General features: G+C 46.3%; 1 protein-coding gene across 2 annotated transcripts; it reads right to left on the bottom strand.

Annotated features, from left to right (window-relative positions):
* Nucleotides 1-1,354: 1,354 nt before the first annotated feature.
* MUC3A (mucin 3A, cell surface associated) lies at nucleotides 1,355-19,633 on the bottom strand. 2 transcript variants are annotated; one of them, XM_036410112.2, is made up of 12 exons: nucleotides 8,493-8,655; nucleotides 6,453-7,538; nucleotides 6,177-6,365; nucleotides 4,852-4,967; nucleotides 4,679-4,737; nucleotides 3,753-3,898; nucleotides 3,276-3,341; nucleotides 2,792-2,954; nucleotides 2,421-2,603; nucleotides 2,243-2,334; nucleotides 1,947-1,999; nucleotides 1,355-1,804 (listed from the first exon to the last, which is right to left on the bottom strand). In XM_036410112.2, the coding sequence occupies exons 1-12, from the start codon at nucleotides 8,611-8,613 to the stop codon at nucleotides 1,763-1,765; spliced, it is 2,316 nt and encodes a 771-aa protein (XP_036266005.1). In that variant the 5' UTR covers nucleotides 8,614-8,655; the 3' UTR covers nucleotides 1,355-1,762. The 2 variants fall into 2 exon arrangements, 1 of the variants encoding a protein (XP_036266005.1); XR_006739650.1 differs by lacking the exons at nucleotides 1,355-1,804; nucleotides 1,947-1,999; nucleotides 2,243-2,334; ... (1 more) ...; nucleotides 2,792-2,954; nucleotides 4,679-4,737 and adding an exon at nucleotides 19,478-19,633 and having other exon boundaries at nucleotides 8,493-8,837.
* Between the last annotated feature and the right edge of the window lie 1,773 nt (nucleotides 19,634-21,406).

Genomic DNA, 21,406 nt, shown 5'->3' with positions numbered 1-21,406 from the left:
TTTCCCTCCAGCCTTCCTTCCCCATCGTTTACCCCCAGCTGGCCCCTTTCAAAGAAGCACACACCTTCTCCAAAGCTGATGATCACCAGACCCTCTCCTGAGAGGGGCTCCATTCACACCTAAGGTTTCATGGTCCTGGTCTCCACCCCTGGCCACTGCCAAACCCTTGAGAGTCCTGGGAAAAGGGCCCAGGAACCTATCCCAAACTCCCACCAAAAAAAACCTCACACTGTCAGCCCCGGCACCCTCAGCTCCAGTCTAGCAGGCCTAGCTACCCTCGTGTGGGTGTGTCTGCCACCCAGGCTTGGGGAGGCCCAGCTTACCCACTGGCCCAAATGGCAGTGCACCTAGTCCGGACTGCCCTCCTCTCTGACCCAGCCCTAAGCTCCTGATGTCAAAAAGGGAAAAATACAGATAAAAACCCAACAGGCTCCCATGGAGAGGCTTCCCACGCCCCAAGACAATGGGCCTCCCAATCTCTATGTCCCCTATAAGAGGCCCCTTCCTTCCTGGGAAAACTAGCTTTCCCAGGCTCTCCTGCAACACCTCCAACCAAGCAGAGGCACCAGGAAGTGAGGAGACACACAGACAAACTTCGTTTGCAATAAATGTTATATTGTGTTCCAAGGGAGAATTGGAGAATTGCAGACTTCCTGTCCCCCAAAGAGATCTTCCTGTCCAGGAGGCTAAGGCTTCTGGCTTCAGAGGTTACTGCAGAGACAGGGGTGGATGCAGGAACAGGGAGAGGAGGAAGAGAAGCTGGGAAGAGGGTAGAAGGCAGGTGAGGCAGTAAGAAAGGGAGGGAGAATGAGGGGGATGAGGAGGAGGGGGCTGAGGAAGCTTCTCCATCACTTCCCCTAACCCTTGAGGATCTGGGGGAACCCAACCCCCACACCCCCACACCTCACATCTATAGGTATCCAGAACCCTTTGAAAGGAGAGGAAGGTATGGAGCTTCAGAATGGGGGACGAGAGCCTGGGGAACACAGCTGGGGGGTTCTAAGGTGACAAGGGCATCTGTACATGACTAGGGACAGGAGTGTTGGGGGAGGAAGGAAGATTTAGGACAGGGTCACTGAGGTGGAGAGTAAAGACTTAGGGCTGAGGGTATAAGGATGGGGCAGGGGAGAGTGAGTACAGATCAGGAGGAGGTCAGGGCAGGAGCGGTTTAAGAAGTGGTTTCAGTGGGGGAATGGGAGTAAAGGCTATGGCAGAGAGTTCTCTAAGGAGGGAAGGAGGCTGGGTAATTTGGGGAAGGACAGCTCCTAGCACAGGGTGAAGTGCAGTAATGGGGCTGGGTGGGTGGTGACAAACATTACAGCTGAAGATGAGGAATAGAAAGAATGGAATGCTCACAGGAAAATAAAGACTGAGGCCTGAGACCCAGCCAAGGCTGAGAGAAGCCATCTAAGCATGAGGACTGACCCAGGAATGGGTACTGGGATAGAAATTGACAGAGCACTTCTGGTTTTCACAATAACTGAGCCGGTATCGGAACAAGTGTGCTATACGAATTCTACAGGTTTGGAGAAGTTAACAGATTTTCCCAAAGTCCAACAGAGGAAGAGCCTGGGTCTGAACTGGGACTCCAGATGGGTTTCACCCAAAGTGGGAGAAAGATGGAGGTCAGAGGACAGTCAGATTTTGCCCAAAGAAATCAGGACACGGGGCTGCGTGAGACCTGGGCCATCTCTTGAACTGGACACAGTGCAGGTGGTGCCTTCCTGCTGCCTGGGACAGTGAGGAGGGGATAACACACAGCTCACAGCTGGGACAAGGCCACCTCAGGTCTCTGGATCTGTACCTGCCAGGGTATGTGAGAGAGTGAATGAGAGCAGGGAGCCACCCTGCTCAGACTGGCTGGGAGGTTTCTGCCTCCTGGTCCTCGTTCAGCTGCCTGCCCTGTGGAGAGCTCCGTACCATCCATCCCCCTTTTACCCCCTCACCTTCATATTGGTGTTCACAGTCTCCAAGGCCACGTGCAAGTTTTCCTCCTTGACTTGAGAGAGAGAAAAGCAGAGGGGAAAGCACATGGAGGGAAGGAAATGTGAGTTAGGCAGAACTCAGGGGTTCCTGTGCTTGCCCTGCTAGGGTGGCCTGTGCAGGACATTGGCCTTCGGCAGGACGGACATGGGCAAGCAGGAGGTAAGCTCCCCAGCAGGAGGTATATGTCTGTCCTGGGCAAGGGAGTCTTTGGGTCCTGTCCAGCCCCTGCCCTGCTCCTCCAGGAGGCATGACTCACCTGTTCTGTCATCTTCGAAGCCCACGTTTATAAAAGTCCCCACGGTGTACTCATCACTCAACTGGAACCATTTGCTATCGTAGTCCCAGGACCTGGTTCAGGGTACTCGCGGTCAGGGTAGGGTTGCCAGGTCTGAGACCCCTTTGCCACTCTCACCCCCAACCCCCAAAGAGCTCACCAGACTCCGCCTTGGCCGGGCCTCTTCCGGGAATGGGAGTGCACTGCGAAGACGACCAGGGCGGCCAGCAGCAGCACCACCACCACCAACATGGCCCCCACGAGGCCCCCAACCAGTGCCTTCCAGGCAACAGACATCTCGCAGCGTGGGCCGGAGAACCAGTGCGCGTCCGTGGAGAAGCAGCTGGAGGAGGGAGCCACAGATCACAGACCCTGGCCACCTCCCTGTGGTGTCCATTCGGGGCACTGGGGACACCGCGGGGTGCAAGCAGGTGGGCGGGACCCCACCTTAAGGCGACTGGGGCAGGGGAGGGGGCTAATGGTAGACCCAGCGGGCTGTGGGCGGGACTCGGGCCAGAGCGCAGGCCTCACCGGCACGCGGGCCCGCTCCGCTCCAGAAGGCACTGGCCCTGGTTACAGTCAATGGTGCCAGGCAGGCCTGACGTGCAGTTGGTGACGCAGCGGAGCCTGTTCGCCTCCACCAAGGGGAAGTACCAATCCTCATAACCCTGGGCAGCGGCTCGGCGGCAGATGGCTGGGGTGGGGATAGGGGGCAGACAGACAGAGGAATCATCCACTCTACTCAGGGGCCTGGTTATAACGACTCTGGAAATCGTTATATTTCCAAGAGTGGGGTGTGGTGGGGTAGACCCTAGGATTAGATGAGGGGAGGGCAGGCCCCCAGGATCCCCACCCTCTTCTCATCTCCTCTGCTGCCCCAGGAAGGGGCAGTACTGCCCGGGCCACATCACTGGCCTCCCTAAAAGGTCTCCCCATTCTCCCCAGGGAATTCCAATGGGCAGAAGTCCCTGGGGGAGGGGTCATGGCCTCAGGGGCCACTTAGGCCTTTCCTCACCTTTCACAGTTAGATCCGTCCTGGTGGTGTTGTTCACCTTGATGGAGTCAGGCTTAAAACACAGGGCTGGGGGACACAGGCTCAAGTGGAATCGGGTAGGAGAGGTCAAGGATTCAGGGCCAGGGAAGCAGGGCAAACACAGGGAGGGCAGCAAGGGCTTTGTTGGTAAGGGGGGTGTATGGACGGGCTGCAAGGGAAGAATCCTTTGGCCTTCCTCATGTCTCTGGGATAATCAGGGGTCCTCAGCCATCCTAGAAATCTTAAGAACTGTCAAGGGGTCTCTTTACAGCACCCAAGCTCTGGCAAGGTCCTTCTTAGCCCCACTCTTGACCCAGTTGGCTGTGGGCCTGTGTCCCTTCTCAAGACCTGTTGGAAGTACCACAGGGTTGGCACCTGAGCCCAGGAGACCCCTGTCTGAGATGGAGCAGACTGGGATGGTGGTTGTGACTCTGACTCCTCCCTCCAGCCTCAACTCACTGTCATTCTGGCAGCTGTCCTGATCCTGAGTGAAATTCTGGAGTTCCTCCTTCAAAACTGTCTTCACCTTCTCATACTCACTCCCCAGCTGGACACTGAAGGGCAGCTCCAGCAGAACCAGGTAGTCCACCACGATGCTGCCATTCCTGATGGGATCAAGGGGGTCAGGTATCTGGCCTGCGGCACAGTGATCCTTAGTAGGACACCTCTAGGACAAAGCATGGGTGCACAGGTGTTGGGAGGAAGGGGAGCAGAGGCAATAGGTAGGGATTCCAGGCAGCAACCCTGAGGTGATCAGCCTGGGAAGGCAGGACAAGGAATGATTGCCATTCTCTTGCATTGCCTCAAGCCCTTATCATACCAGGCCATCCTGGGCACTATATCTCGCTCATGCTGACACACCAGCAGACCAGGTACCAACCAGAGAGAGAACAGCTACAGTCCAGACACTAGACTTCCCACCAATCCTCAGGCACTACTCCCTACATGTCCCATGTAATCCCCTCCTTCCAATGAACTCAAAATGTAGGGATGGCGCCCAGCCGCAGTGGCTCAGGGTTGAGGTCACGGTTCGATTCCAGGTCAGCGCACATACCCGAGTTGTGGGCCCAATTCCCAGTGTGGGGTGTGCAGGAGGCAGCCAGTCAATGACTTTCTCTATCATTGATGGTTCTATCTTTCCCTCTCTGAAGGAAATAAAAAAATATACATGTTTATATAAAAAGTATGGATGGCATCCCTCTTACAGAGAAATTGCCCCAGAAAATTATTTCCAAAAAAATCTGCCATGGAGTAATTCCCTTGCATACTCTGTTCATCCCTCTCTTTATGAAATCTGATAATTCCAAAAGCAAGGATTCCAGCCTTTCTTCACAACAACTTACCCCATCTAGCACTACCTCCCCAGCCCCAGAAGAGTCTCCTACCTCAAGGACAGGATCTCCACATTCGTGAACCCCGGCACGTTTTGGTAAATCTTCTGCACCTGAAATGCCAAGGGTCCCCTGGGCTCACATTTGAACCACCAGACCTAAGATCACCAGGGACCCAAGCTGAGCTCCAGGTGAGAACCCATAAGTCCCCTCCTATTTCTCCTCACCTGATGCTTGAAGGTGTTGCTGAAATCCATGTAGGCCTTGGAAGTGTTATCATTAAGCTCCGGGGAGAATTCCTGTTGGACAGACACCTCCATGCCCACTTCGGCGTCCACTGTCTCTGTACACAGAAAGCCCTTTTCTTGTCATTTGATCTTCCATTTGTCTGACATCACCACCCCAACCTAAAGGTTCCTCTCATAGCCCTTCTCCATGTTCCCTGAGGGCTAACTGAATAGCAGGATAGATAGAGGTATGAATTCTGAGATGAGTTGTCCTAAGATGGGAGAAAGAATGAAGTCAGAATGCACAGAAGTCAAGCCAATGGTCCCTCCCTTGTCAGCCCCAATGGGAGGCAAAATAATGGTTCCCAAAGATGTCTATGTCCAGTCAAAACCAGTTTGGCTCAGTGGTAGAGCGTTGGTCTGCGGACTGAAAGGTCCCAGGTTTGATTCCGGTCAAGGGTGTGTACATTGGTTGCAGGCACATCCCCAGTAAGGGGGTGTGCAGGAGGCAGCTAGTCGATGTTTCTCTCTCATCAATGTTTCTAGCTCTCTATCCCTCTCCCTTCCTCTCTGTGGAAAATCAATAAAATATATTTTTTTAATAAAATAAATAAAAATAAAAAAGATGTCTATGTCCTAATGCCAAGAACCTGTGAATATGTTATGCTACATGGCAAGGAGGAACCAAAGTTACAGATATAATTAAGGTTACTAATCAGCTCACTTTAATATATAAAATTAACACAAATTATCCAAAGCCCAATATAATCATAAAATCCTTAATAGTGGAAGAGGAAGCAGGGAAGATCAGAATCAGTCTGAGGAAGATGTGAGTAAGGAAAAAAGTCACAGATGTAGTGCTGCTGGCTTTGAATATGGAAAGAAGGGGCCTTGAGATAAGGAATGTGGAAGGTAGAAAGGAAAAAGAAAGTGATTCTTTGAAAAGGAATGCAGCACTGCTGGAGCCTTAATTTTAGCCCAGCAAGACCCATGTTGGATTTCTAATCTACAGAATTATGATATAAGAAATTTCTGTTGTTTCAGCCACAAGTTTGTTGTAGTTTGTTACAACTGCAATTAGAAACTAATATAGCTCTGAGCAGACAGGCTGGGAGGAGACCCTAGAAGGACTGTGATCCCAGTTACTTCCTGGAGGTGAGGGTAGAAAAGAAGCATGAGATGGGATAAGGGACGGTATGGGAGAGAAGGCAGGGATAAAGGGATTGGGCAAAACAGAATGGGTCCCTCCAGGCCAACCACAGAACTGAACCCAGGGAGAGTCAGTGGCACCTACAAGTACATAGGGTGGGACCCTGGTGACTCACCCACTTCAACCTGTTCCACAGCAAACTCACAGCGGATGCCATAGAAGGTACTGGGGCAGAGGCACTTGACGCCATACCATTGACCTCCATTCTGGCACTTGATCTCCTGGAGCTCACAGCGGTCCCCAGAGAACCCTGAGGGGCAGAGGCAGTGGCCCTGTATCCAGGTGCCACCATTGTCACAGGTGCCTGGGCAGCACAGGAAGAAAGCGAAGTTCAGGAAAGAGCCTGACATTGGTGACACGGGAATTTAGTAGGATAATGGACATGTCAAACCTGGAGTGGTGGTCAATTTAGACTGTATGGTCATCTGAGTAAAGGCTGAAGTTGTCCTGGGTGGCATATAAGTTGTGGAAGTCCGAGTGGTGGTCACTGATGTCTCTAGAGTCCTGTTAGTGGTTAGGGTGGGGCCTGTCAACTTGCTTGACGTCATCATGGTAATTGGAAAGCTGCTGCTTGGTTTCATGGTTGATGGGAAGCTACTGAAATTGGACATACGTGATGTGGTGCTCTCGCTGGTGGGTCTTGGTTTGCTCGTCAAAATTGTGTTAATGGGGACAGTCCCAGGGCTGGTAGATCTAGCAGCATCAGTTATAATGCTGGTGGGGTCAGTTTCCTGAACTGAAGTAGAAGTGTCCATATGTATAGGAAATACAGTTGTCATACTAGTGAAACTAGGAGGGGTGGTGGCAAACTCAGTAGTAGAAGTAAACACTGATAATGGAATGGTGGGTATAGAAGTAACTTTACCATTAGGATCAATTTCTATGCATGGAGTAGTGGGAGAAGTAGGCACTATTGTAACTGATATCGATTCTGGATAAGGGATAGTGGAGGAAATAGTAAAAGTGGTGGTTGTTTTAGTAGAAGAGGTTATAGGAGAAAGCATGGATGGAGAAGTTCTTGTAGTTAAAGATGAAGACGTAGGAAAAGCGGTGACAGAAGAAGAACCTCTGTTTCCTGTACTGGAGGAATGTGAGGAGATAGGAGAAAGGTTAGTAGTAGTAATGAGCACAGAATTTTCACTGGTGTAAGAGAGAGAAGGGGACATTGTCATAGTGGAAACTAAAGATGAGATGATGGTACTGAAGGAAGTGGTTATTGCATTTGTGGATGTACTCAATATAGGATGAGATGATATGGTAGAAATACTTGAAGAATTATACAATGTCGTCAGGGTGGTACTTGTTCCCATGTTTGTGGACACAGTCCCTGATGTTCCTGAAGTTGAGTCAACAATTTCACTAGACGTGATTGTGTAAGGGGAAATGCTAGTAGAAGAAGTACTGATATCAGTTGTGGATGTGTGCCAGGTGCCAGAGATAGAGGCAGACGGGGCTGTTGTGGATGTGGGTGTGCTACCTGTGGAGGCGCTCTCTGAAGTAGTGATGTCTGGAGTACTTGGCATGGGTGTTGTTCTCATGTCGGTGGTAGATGTCGTGGATGTTGTCTCAGTGGAGGGAGGGAGGGAAGTTGCTGTGATGGAGGTGGCAGGGGTTGAAGTGGCAGCAGAAGTGGGTGTTTCCACTGTGGCCATGGTGATGGCACTAGAGGAAGGTGTGGGGATAGAGGTGGCCTGGGTAGTAAAGGGTGTGGTAATGAAGGTGGACACGGCGGTAGAGTTTGTGGTGAGAGTGGACACTGGCTGTGTTGCCGAGAGTGGTGGCAAAGTCGGAAGCACAGTGGTGGTGGGTGTCAAGGTCCCGGTGGTCGCTGGAGTAGAGGTGGTGGATGTCGCAGAAATGACTGTGCTCATGGGAGTGACTGCGGACGTCATTGGGGGAGGAGAAGTTATCCCTGTTGTGACAGGCCCTGTAGAAACAGCACTGGTGGGAGTAAGTGTAGTTGTCCAGGTAGATGTGGCATGAGAGGTTGTGACCATGGCCTTGTCTGTCTGTGTTGGGACTGCAGTGGAGGACGGTGTTTCCGGGGTTGTGACTGTCGTTGTGGTTGTCGCCGTGGAGTATGGGATAGACGTACTGGAGGACAGGGTGGCTGCAGTGGTTGTACTCAGTGTATTGGTGCTGGTTGCAGGTGAGGTGGGGGTCACTGTGTGAGTGGTGCTGCCAGTGCTGGTGGATGTGGAAGAGGAGTCTGCCGATGTCACTGAAGTGCTGGTTGGGAGAGAGGGAGTTGGAGTGCTGTGGGTCACGGTAAACGTGGCCGTCATGGAAGGTGATGTGGCGGAGGTTGTGGGGCCACTGGCGGTTGCTTGGGTGTATTCTGTGGTGGGGGAAGATGGGGTTGCAGTTGTGGATGTCTGCCAGGGGCCAGAAGTAGAGGCAGATGGGGCTGTTGTGGATGTGGGTGTGCTACCTGTGGAGGAGCTCTCTGAAGTAGTGACGCCTGGTGCACTCTGAGTGGCGGTTGGCATGGGTGTTGTTCTCATGTCGGTGGTAGATGTCATGGATGTTTTAGATGTTTTAGTGGAGGCCATTGTGTTTAAAGGAGTTGTTGATGCCGCAGTGGATGCTGTTTTAGGTGTAGGGAGAGTCGTAGGTTTGTTTTCTCTGCCTCCAGGAGTGGGAGAAGCAGTTTTGGGGGTGCTGAGCCACCACCACATTGTGCCTTTGGGTCGTAGGGAGTTGCTAAGAGCAGTATGGGCTGGTTCTTCACTGGGGAAAAGTGCATTAGAAGTGGATGTGGCCATGGAGGAAGCTCCTGAATGACAATAGAACAGACAAATTCATTTGTAGTTTGTTTCATCATCATAATGCCACTTAGGTTATTCACTACCCCTTTTTTCAGATATATATATCATAGAAGGCAGGAAGTGCTATCACTTAAGTCCCCCATCAAAGACACTTTGAGGCTGGGGACTTTCAGGTTCTAAAGGCCAATATCTGTCTGTTCCTCAGGGCAGCCTCTCCAAGGCAGGGGGAGGGGGCACCCTCAGTACCTTGACAGCCTCATCTGATTGTCTGACCTTCCAGCCCTGGGATGGCTGCATACAGGTTCAGCAGAGTCTCCTGCCTCCTCCCCTCACCACTCTCACACCTTCCTTCTCACACACCCAGTCCTTCCATTTCCCTACTCCACTTGCTACCTGGAAGTCCTTGTCCCTACTGGCTCTCTTTCCCTACCCTTTGGCCCATCTCTAGTGTTCTCCTTGTAACTCAGTGCTGTCTGGTGACTCTCCTATTCAGGAGAGATAGAGAACCGAGCCAAGTGAGGCTGGGGGTGGGGACACATCCTTGGTACAGGTGTCAGAGATGGGAAAGCTGAGGTGTCAGAGACGGGAAATGAGGTGTCAGAGACGGGAAAGCTGCTTAGAAAATAGCTAAGGGAAGACCAAAGACTGAAGCTCAGTCTCTGCTGAGATTGAGAGACAAGGAGAGAGGACCACTCAGGATGAGGTACACAACAGAGAAGGACACTTCCAGAGAGATACCTCAGCATGCAAGCATGAGTCCTGAAAATCTTAAGGTTTATTTTGAGTGTTAATAAAAAAAAAAAAAATAACACAGTAATTATTCAAGGCACCTTTAAAGATGACATAGCCAGAGTGAGAGATTCCCTTTGCTTCTCTCCCTGAAATTTCAACAAGTTAACCAACAATAATTCAACAAAGAATTCCTAAGACTCATGCATTGAAACATCTAAACAGGGAGAGGAGAAGGGAAGAAAGCCCAGACAGCTCGCAGAAGCAGCCCTATAGCCAGGAGCTCATGGCTCAGCCAGGGAGGGGAGGAAGCTGGCAGTAGCAGGTGCTTCCTTCAGCCAGAAGGAACAGAGAGCTTGGGGGGGAGTGGGGAAGGGGCACTCCAATAGGGCTAGTGGAGCGAACAGTGACTGTGAGCCAGCAGATGCCTGACAGAGCATGGGGTTCTGCCAGCTGCTCTCCACTTTCAGGCCTGGTGATGACGGTTTAGGCCTGACAAAGAAATGAAATCACAAGGCCATGCCAGCCCTTGGACTCTCAAAACTCGCCTTCCTTTGCACTTGAGGAGCTTATAATCTGTAAACAGCTATTGCAGTAGAACTGCTGTTTTCCTCTATGATTGACCTCCAGGTGGGGTGCTTCAGGTGAGACCCCACAGAGGTCAGGGGACACCATTACCACGAGGCAAAACAAACCCCACCCCCAAGCAGCCAGGCTATACTATCTTATGGAAGCAGTGGAGGTAAAGTCTGGGAGATGACAAAGGTAAAATATCTTATGATTCAACACCATCTACTAGAAATTAGTAGAAAGACTTTTTGGGCTATTGAACATTAATATAGACAGATATGCATGCCTAGACAAAGGAGAATTGCAAATACCATGAATACCCATGGTTATAAGGATGATCAGAAAGAGAATGAAAAATCCCCAGAAAGCAAGGTGAAACACATGGAAATATGTGATATAAATGACAGAGATTTCAAGATTGAAAATGAAAATATTCAATGAGATGCAAGAAAATACAGACAAATAATTCGATGCACTCAGAAGACAAGTCAATGAACAAGTATTTTACCAAAGAAATTGAAACTTTAAAACTATCAATCAGCCCTATCCAGTTTTGTTAAGTGGTTAGAGCATCAGCCCACAGACTGAAGGGCCACAGGCTTGATTCCAGTTAAGGGCACATATCTTGGTTGCAGGCTCAATCCCGGCCATTGGTCAGGGTCCATGCAGGAAGCAACCAATCACTGTCTCTCTCTCACATCCATGTTTCTCTCTCTTTGTCTCTACCCTTCCCTTCCACTCTCTCTGAAAATCAATGGAGAAAATATTCTCGGGTGAGTATTAACAGCAACAACCAAAAGAACCAATCAGAAATCCTGTAAATGAAGCATGCAATTAAGGAGATTAAGAGAAAACTACTGAGCATAGAAAACAGAGCCAACCAAATGGAGGAAAGAATTAGTGATATCAGTTGTAGGCTCCTATCAGGAATCTAGAAATTACGCAGAGGTAAGAAGAGAGAGATCTGAGCATAAAGAAAAATGAAAGAGCTCTATGAAAACTATCTGACTTCATCAGAAAAAGCAATTTTATTTATTTATTAAAGTATTTTTAAATATATTTTATTAATTTTTACAGAGAGGGAGAGGAATAGACAGCTAGAAACATCGATGAGAGAGAAACATCGACCAGCTGCCTCCTGCACACCCCCTATTGGGGATGTGCCCGCAACCAATGTACCTGCCTTTGACTGGAATCGAACCTGGGACCTTTCAGTCCTCAGACCAACGCTCTATCCATTGAGCCAAACTGGTTTCTGCAATTTTAGAATAATAGGCATTCTGGAAGAGGAAGTGAGGGATAAGGGAATGGTGAATCTATTCAAACAGATAGTGGGTGAGAACTTCCCAAACCTATAGAAGAACTAGATTTCGAATCCAAGAAGCAAACAGAATACCTAGTTACCTCTCTCCAAAGAGGTCCTTTCCAAGGCCCTCTTGTATTAAAACTGTCAAAAATTATTGACAAAGAAAAAATGTTCAAAGCAGCCAGGAAAAAGAAGGAAGTTACCTACAAAGGAAAACCCATCACATTCTCAGCAGAAACTCTACGAACCAGAAGAGAGTGGAAACAAATATTCAAATATCTGAAAGAGAGATGACCAGCCACGAATAATACAGCCAGCAAAATTATCCTTTAAATATGAAGGAGAACTAAAGACATTCCCAGATATACTGTTTTGCTCAGTGGTTAGAGCATTGGCCTACAGACTGAAGGATCTCAGGTTCAGTTCCAGTCAAGGGCACATATCTCAATTGTAGACTCCATCCTCAGCCCCAGTCAGGGTGGGGGAACATACAGGAAGCAACCAATTGATATATCTCTCTCACATTCATCTTTAGTTTTAACAACAACAACAACAGCAAACTTAACAGCATTGAACAGGGATAATTTGTGAAACAAAAACATAAAAGAGGAGGGTTTACTGGTAAAGGTCTGAAATGGCAAAAAAGGATGAATCAGATGCACTCAAAAGAAAAAAAAAACTGTAAATATACAACTTTATTGTTTATAAACCTAATGGAAACCACACACAAAAATCCCCAAATCAGACACATAACTTCATTTTTTTTATTTAATAAATCTTTATTGTTCAGATTATTACAATTGTTCCTCTTTTTTTCTCCTTAGTTCCCTTCCATCTGGTTCCCACCCACCCACCACCCTTACTCCCACACTATCCTCATCCATAGGTGTACAATTTTTGTCAGTCTCTTCCCCAACCTCCCACACCCCTTTCCCCCCCAGAATTGTCAGTCCACTCCCTTTCTATGCCCTTGATTCTATTATATTCACCAGTTTACTCTGTTCCTTAGATTTTTAATTCACTTGAATTTTAGATTCATTTGTTGATAGATATGTATTTGTTGTTCATAATTTTTATCTTTACCTTTTTCTTCTTCTTCCTCTTCTTTAAGAATACCTTTCAGCATTTCATATAATACTGATTTGGTGGTGATGAACTCATTTAGCTTGTTCTTATCTGTGAAGCTCTTTATCTGACCTTCAATTGTGAATGATAGCTTTGCTGGGTAAAGTAATCTTGGTTGTAGGTTCATGCTATTCATCACTTTGAATATTTCTTGCCACTCCTGGCTGGCTTGCATAGTTTCTGTTGAGAAATCAGCTGACAGTCGTATGGGTGCTCCCTTGTAGGTAACTGTTTTTCTCTTGCTGCTTTTAATATTCTCTCTGTCTTTTTCTCTTAGCATTTTAATTATTATGTGTCTTGGTGTGGTCCTCTTTGGATTCCTTTTGTTTGGGGTTCTGTGTGCTTCTTGAACTTGTAAGTCTATTTCTTTCACCAGGTGGGGGAAGTTTTCTGTCATTATTTCTTCAAATAGGTTTTCAGTATCTTGCTCTCTCTCTTCTTCTAGCACCCTAAAATTCGGATGTTGGTACATCTGAAGTTGTCCCAGAGGCTTCTTACACTATCTTCAACTTTTTGTATTCTTTTTCCTTTTGCTTTTCAAATTGGGTGTTTTTTGCTTCTTTGTATTTCAAATCTTTGACTTAATTCTTGTGATCCTCTAGTCTGCTGTTAGATCGCTGTATAATATTTTTTATTTCAGTCAGTGTATGCTTCATTTCTAGTTGGTCCTTTTTCATATCCTTGAGGGTCTCGTTAAATTTATAGGCCTTTTCTAGAAAATTCTTGAAAAACCTTATAACCGTGGTTTTGAACTCTATATCCAGTCACTTGTTTTCCTCCATTTCTTTCATTTGTGATCTTTTCTTTGTCTCCACATTTTGGCTGCTTCCCTATGTTGACAGAATGGCTTTGTGTGATAGGTGTCCTATAGGGCCCAGTGGCCCAGCCTCCCAATTACCTGAGGTGGATACTCTTGGTGCATCCTTTGTGGGCTGTATGCACAGTCTTGTTGTAGTTAAGCCTTGATTGTTGTTGGTATCACAGGGATGAATTGACCTCCAGGCCAATTGGCTGTGAGGATCAGCTGTGTCTACACTGAGAGAACTTCTGTGCTGGAGACACCCTTATGAGACAAGACTTGCAAAAGCCTCTGTGCTCAGCTTGGATGGGGTAGAGTCTCAGGGAGGAGTCTCAGGGCAGAGAAGACAGCACTGATTTTCCCGTCAGCCTTGTCCTAAGAGGTCCCTGGGTCTTAGTGTCCCATGGTAATTGCTGCAAGCACCTCTGAGAGAAACCCGCCCTCAAGTTTCGCCCGCTGCCAGACAGTCCAATTTTTCCCCAAATGAGTCTGGGTCCCCAGAGTCTCACCCAGAACTGGAGTTCAGCATAGTCAGGAGCTTTAGTCTCCCTTTTGCTCAAGAAAGCCAGCCATGTAATCAGTTATCCATCCTCTCTGTGCACAGGCATCTCAATACCTCTGCCTTCTGCAGCTCCTCTGAGTCTCAGTGTGCTTTTTTCTTTCTTTCTAATTGTAGAATTTTCACTCAGCCAGCTTTCCCATGGTTCTGGATGATGTCCAATTTGTCTTTTAGTTGCAATTTTGTTGTGTGAGGTATCAGTTTAGGTGTTTACCCCCCAAAAGGGGGTGTGCAAGAGGCAGCCAATCAATGATCCTTTCTCATCATTTATGTTTCTCTCCCTTCCTCTCTGAAAAAATCTAAAAATCATATGATCTTATCAATAGATACAGAAAAAAACATTTGATAAGATAAACATCCATTTATGATTAAAACACTCAATAAAATAGAAATAGGCCAAAGCTGGTTTGGCTCAGTGGTAGAGCGTCAGTCTGTGGTTCGATTCCGGTCAGGGGCATGTACGTTGGTTGCGGGCACATCCCCGGTGGGGTGTGTGCAAGAGGCAGCTGGTCGGTGTTTCTCTCTCATCGACATTTCTAGCTCTCTATCTCTCTCCCTTCCTCTCTGTAAAAAATCAATAAAAGTATATTAAAAAAAATAGAAAGAAAGTACCTCAACATAATAAAGGTCATATATGATAAACTCTCAGCTAATATCACACTCGGTGAAAAACTAAAAGCTTTTCCTCTAAGATCAGAAATAAGACAAGGCCCTAACTGGTTTGGCTCAGTGGATAGAGCGTCAATCTATGGACTGAAGAGTCCCAGGTTCGATTCCTGTCAAGGGCATGTACCTTGGTTGCAGGCACACCCTCAGTATGTGCAGGAGGCAGCTGATCAATGTTTCTCATTGATGTTTCTAACTCTCTATCTCTCTCCCTTCCTCTCTGAAAAAAATCAATAAAATATATTTAAAAAAAAAAAAAAGAGAAAAGAAAAAAATAAGACAAGGATGTCCAATCTCACCACTCTTATTCAACATAGTGCTGGAAGTCCTAGCCAGAAGAATAAGGCAAGAGAAAGTAATAAAAAGCATCCAAATAGAATAAGAATAAGTAAAACTGCCACTTTTTGTGGATGACATGATTCTATATAGAGAAAACCCTAGAGACAAAACCAAAAAACTATTAGAAACAATAAACAAATACACTCAAGTTGCAGGATACAAAATCAATGTGCAAAAATCTATTGCCTTTCTGTATACTAACAACAAAGCTTCAAAAAAAGAAATGAAAATAATAATTCCTTTTGCAATTTCAATCAAAAATATAAAATATCTAGGAATAAACTTAAGGAATATAAAAGACCTATATACTGAAAATTACAAAGCATTATTAAAAATAAATTGAAAAAGACATAATAAAATGGAAAAATATCTTATGTTCATGGATTGGAAGAATCAACATAGTTAAAACGGCCATGTTACCCAAAGCAATATACAGATTTAATGCAATCCTCATCAAAATTCCAATGTCATTTTTTAAATATATAGGACAAGAAATCATCAGATTTTGTATGGAACCACAGAAGATCCCAAGTAGCCAAAGCAATCCTGAGGGGGCAGAAATGAAGCTAGAGGTATCATGCTACCTGACTTCAAATTATACTACAAAGCTAAAATAATCAAAACAGCATGGTATTGGCAGAGAAACATACACACAGATCACTGTAACAGAATAGCGAGCCCAGTCATAAAACCACATGTGTAGGGACAGATAGTGTTTGGCAAAGGAGCCAGAAAAATGCAATGGAGTAGATAGTCTTCCATAAATGGTGCTGGGAAAACTGGAAAGCCACATACAAATGAATGAAATTGAATTACAATTTGTTCCCATGTACAAAAACTAATTCTCAAAAGGATCAAAGACCTAAATATAAGACCCAAAACAGTAAGTTACATAGAAAAAAATATTGGTGCCAAACTTAAGGATCTTGGTCATAAAGAACATTTTATGAACTTGACCCCAAAGGCAAGGAAAGTAAAGGCAAAAATAAATGAATGGGCTTTATAAAACTAAAAGTCTTCTGCACAGCAAAAGAAACGGATAACAAAACAAAGAGGCAGCCAACCATATGGGAGATGATATTTGTAAACAGAAGCTTTGACAAAGGTTTAATGTCCAAAATATATTAAAGAACTCATAAAACTCAACACCAAACAAACAACCCAATCAGAAAGTGGGCAGAGGACCTGAAAATACACCTCTCGCAAGAAGACATATGAACAGACAATAGATACCATAAATGAAAAGATGTTCAACCTCACTGCAATCAGGAAAATGCAAATCAAAACTACAATGAGATAACACCTCACTCCTGTTAGAGTGTCCATTATCAAAACAAACAACAGCAGGTGTTGGAGAGGTTGTGGGGAAAAAAGATAAACCTCATCCACTGCTTGTAAGAATGTAGACTGATACAACCGCGATGGAAAGCACTCTGGCAATTCTTTAAAAAATAAAGAATAGAGCTATCATATGACCCAGCAATCCCTCTCTTGGGTGTATATCAGAAAGCCTTGAAATCATGTATTCACAAAGATGTATGCACCCCTGCGTTCATTGCAGTATTACTCACAGTGACCAACACATAGAAACAACCAAAGTGTCTATGATAGATAACTAAATAAAGAAGATATGGTACTCTAGGGTTAGGGCTTGAGGGCAGACACCCCAGTTTCCTATGCTGAGTCACCCCCTCATGCTGCAGAAGACATGTTTCTCAGGCAGATCTTTGCTATCCAGGCAGTTTTTGCCTGGGGGAAAGGGAGTTACCCCACCCTATTGAAAAACCCTTTGCCCCACCCTGTGGAGTACAGCCATATGGTGCAGCCATTATAAAACAGTATGGAGTTTCCTCAAAAAATTAAATATCACTGCCATTTGACCCAGTGATCCCACTTCTAGGAATATATTCTAAGAAACCAGAAACACCAATCAGAAAAAATGTATGCAACTCTACGTTCATAGCAGCACAATTTATAATAGCTAAGATCTGGAAACAGCCCAAGTGCCTATCAGTAAATTAGTGGATAAAAAAGCTGTGCTATATTTATACCGTAGAGTACTATGCAGCAATAAAAAAAGAAGAATCTTGGAGAAACCAAGATGGTGGCGTAGGTAAACATCTAAACTGCTGCCTCGCACAACAATTTCAAAACTACAACTAAAAGACAAAACTTCTATCACCCAGAACCACAGGAAAGCTGGCTGAATGAAAGTTCTACAACTAGAAGGAAAAAGAAAAGAGCATTGAGATGTGCACAAGCGCTGAAAAGCTGAGGTAGAAAGGTGCACGAAATCAGGCTGGTGGTGGGCGATTGGATGTGCTGCTTTTTTTCAACCCAAAAGGAGACAAGCTCCTGATTACTTTGAAATCCAGTTTCTGGGGAGACATGGAGGACCCAGACTCCCACAGGGAGAGGCTGGACTGTCAGCCATCAGGTTGGAAGGTGAGGGTGACTTTCTTGCAGAGGTACGCCCAGCAATCATTGTTTACAGCGCTGGAGCACAGAACTTGGGGACTTGGAAGCGCAAAAACTCAGAGAAGGCTGACTGGCAGCCATTGCTGTTTGCCACGCTATAGACTAGTGATGCCCTGAGACTCTGCCCTGCGCAAGCTACAAACACACACCCAAGCTCCGAACAGCGTCTTTTGCATTTAAATGGCCTGCCCTGCCTATTGCAGCTTAACCAAACTAACTGCAGCTCCATCAGACAGCTTCAAAACCTCCAAACCCCAAGCAAAGAGGAGAAAACTAGTTCTTGCTGTAGCTCCTGCTGGGTGGCATCAGACAGTAGCTGACCTGCACCCCATTGGAGATCCAGAAGCTAACGTATCTAATGGTCTGTGTGAGACGGCACCAGATTTTAACTACTCTTATAAGGGACACATTCAAGAGGCAGACTCAGTGAGAACCAAAGCCCCACTGAAACAAGTCAAGGCCCATAAGTGTGTCTCCAGCACAGTAATTCTTCCGTTATAGACACAGCAGGTCCTCACAGCCAATTGGCCTGGAGGTCAATTCCTCGCAGTGATACCAACAACAATCAAGACTTACCTACAACAAGGCTGTACACACAGCCCACAAAGGGGTGAACCAAGAGTGTCCACCTCAGGTAACTGGGAGGCTGGGCCACTGGACCATTTAGGAAACCCGGCACACAAAGCCACTCTACTAACTCAGGGAAGCAGCAAAAATGAGGAGACGAGGAAACAGATCACAGACGAAAGAAATGGAGAAAAACAAATGACTGGATATAGAGTTCAAAACCACAGTTATAAGGTTTTTCAAGAATTTCCTAGAAAAGGCCTATAAATTTAATGAGACCCTCAAGAATATGAAAAAGGAACAACCAGAAATTAAACATACACTGACTAAAATAAAAAATATTATACAGAGACCCAACAGTAGACTACAGGAACACAAGAATCAAGCCAAAGATTTGAAATACAAGGAAGCAAAAAACACTCAACCAGAAAAGCAAAAAGGAAAAAATAATACAAAAAGTTGAAGATAGTGTAAGAAGCCTCTGGGACAACTTCAAACGTACCAACATCCGAATTGTAGGTGTGCCAGAAGAAGAGAGAGCAAGATACCTGGTGAAAGAAATATACTTACAAGTCCAAGAAGCGCACAGAACCCCAAACAAAAGGAATCCAAAGAGGACCTAGTGCCTAGACTACCAGTCCATTCAGGGTTAGCTTCCTCCTAAAAGCACCTTAGTTCTTAATTCTTAGAGCTGAGGTTTCTGCCTCACCCTTTGGCCCACCTCTCAGCCTAGCGTGGAGGTGTCAGGGAGGTAGAAATATTATGAAGATTCCTGGGTTAGAGCTTTTACATTCAGGAGGTAGCCCTGGAGGTAAGAGGGTGGACTGTGAGTCTCTAGGTCTGGAAGTTCTAGGATTGGGGGTCAGGAGCAATCACTGGGAGGCAGAGGGAAGGTAGTTTCAGAGGAATTGTGAGAGAAAAGATCAGGTGGGAGAGAAAAGACCAGGACCCCACACTAGCTGGTCTCAGACCCCCCCTTTGAGAACAAAGCAGACTTTAGGATCCTTCACGCCAGTCCTGCCAACAACACCTGTGCCTCCGTCACCCCAGCCCTGCCAACAACACCTGTGCTGAGAAACATGAACTCACTGGGGCTGTAAGAGTTGGAGGCAGAGCTGGAGGAGGAGGTACCTACGGCAAGAGGAGACCCACAAAAGTAGATATAAAGAGAAGGACAGAGTCCAGGGCGGATGGGGAACTGGGCATAGGGGAGGGGTCACCAGAAGAGGAGGGGATCTCAGAAAACTTAAAGTAGGAAGACCACTTTTCAGGAAAGAGGTTATTCCCACCCACCTTCCTGATTCAAGTGCAGACCCACTACAGCCTGTGGAGGAGAGCAGTACCAGCAGGACCCAACTTCCTTCTTGTTCCCCTGCCTTAATTCTCCCTGCAGGCGAGCTCTGAGGGGCCCTTCCTCAACCTCCCCTTAGACCTCCAACCTCCCCAACATCCTTGTTCTGGAACATCAGGAAGGTCTCTCCAGCCCTCCTCCCGCAGCTCACTCCCTTACCTCTGAGCTCCAGAGAGGCCCTGAGCATCCATAGGAGGCTGAGGAGCCCAAGTAGCTGCATGTGGAAGGGCTGCGGGCAGAGCATGCACCAACTCTGGGAATAGCAGCAGGGAGAGAGGCAGCCACAGTGCACAGCAGCACCCAGTTTGAATTGGAAGTCGTGGTTATCTGCCCTGCTGAGTGTGTGGGCTGAGCATATAGTCTCTTCCTTCACATTTGCACTGCCCCACCTCTCTCTTCTCTCCATATTTGACTTCAAAATTGTGGGTAGGGACACAGAAAAGATAAGACAAGCCCAGGAAATGTCCGACAGGGAGAGCTGCTGGTGGCCCAACACCCTCCCTCCACCTCCACCTGGCTGGCCCACTCAGACGTTCCTAGGACACGGTCTTTCTCCTCTCCTGCACTAAGAATTAGCAAAACTGGATGGAGAAAACACTTGACCGAGACTTTGGACTCTGGACTGGGGGGCTGGCTCTCACAGCCTCTCCTTAGTTTCCATTCCAGCTGCAGAGGACAAAGGCGGAACCTCACTCTCCTTCATTCCCGCTGCCACTCACCCTCCCTCTCTACATCCTGCTATTAGCAGGACTCTAGAGCTATGACCCCACAGCCAAAGACATGGGAGCATCCAGAATCCAACTAGAATTCACTTTACTATCTGAAAATTTGGGTGGGTCCCCCCAAAAAAAGAAATACAGACCGCCAGCAGAAAAAAAAGAACTATTAGCAACTATCGGGAAGTTAGATTCCAATCACTGTGAGGAAAGGTGTGAAGAACCCTTACTAAGTTGGTGGGGAAGTAAGTGGGTTGTGCTGCTTTAAAAAGGCAATTTGCTGCATCTAATAAAATTTTAACTGCACACTACCAGTCCATCTCTGTGTTCAAGAAACACTTCAAGGAGGCATTGATGAGGATTTTTAATGCAATTCCAATAGAAAGTGGAAACAACCCAGATAACCCTCAGTGGGAAACTAAAATGACTGAGAACCGTCACACCATCAAATCAAAAAGAATGCTACCATCATGGAAAGACTTTTGGATGTCTTGTTCAGTGAAACCAGTGCATCCATTTTGTTAAAATACACAAATATTTTTCTATCAATACATACATACATACCCATCTGTGTGTGTATATGTGTGTAAATGCATTCAAAATTTGGAAAAGGCTCACCTACCTTAGTAATGGGTAAAGTTTGCTCAGAGAAGCATGAAGGAGCTAACTTTGGGAATAATAGGGAACTGAGGCTCTACTGTATTGTAGCTTTTATTTTGACAAAGATTCTATCCTTGAACAAACTCTAGCCAGGATCCTCCAAAGCCTTTTTCTCAATTAACACTCAAACTTTGCCTATAAAGACTTGAACAAACACTAGCATAGTTTCTAACAGCTCAAGGTGACATCCCTAGGATAGCCCCAGCCCTAGGATAGCCCCAGCTCTCTTTAAAGTACCTGCCTAAGAAAACTTACGGCTGTCACAATAACTAACTGTTCCAGCCAACATCTGATGATAGGGCCCAGGCTATGGAGAGAATAGGAGTCCGAGTTTGATAAACATCACTTAGCAAACACAGACGAGTTTCACCTGGACCAACTCCCACTTTCCCCTTTTAATTTTTCACTTTCCCAACTCTACTGAGCCCCTGCTTGCCTACCTCTCTGTTCCCTCACCCTCCATTTAAAATGCCCAGTTACTTCTGTGTAAAGAGTTCAGTTCATGCTGGACTCTTTTCCCTCTTGAAATAGTAATTACTGATTCAAAATCTGTCCTTACCACTTTAACTATGTCTGACTTTATTTTCCTTTAACAACTTGGAGGCTATATTATGTGTTTGGGGACAATTTAAAAAATGATTTAGAGGAGGATTTTAAGAAGATGGTGGGATAGGTCACACAAGGAATTCATCTCCTCATCTTGACAATTGCA

The sequence above is a fragment of the Pipistrellus kuhlii genome, unplaced genomic scaffold (assembly GCF_014108245.1).
Source record: "Pipistrellus kuhlii isolate mPipKuh1 unplaced genomic scaffold, mPipKuh1.p scaffold_m20_p_4, whole genome shotgun sequence".
Taxonomy (NCBI): domain Eukaryota; kingdom Metazoa; phylum Chordata; class Mammalia; order Chiroptera; family Vespertilionidae; genus Pipistrellus; species Pipistrellus kuhlii.
This window is presented reverse-complemented; position numbering and strand designations above follow the sequence as displayed.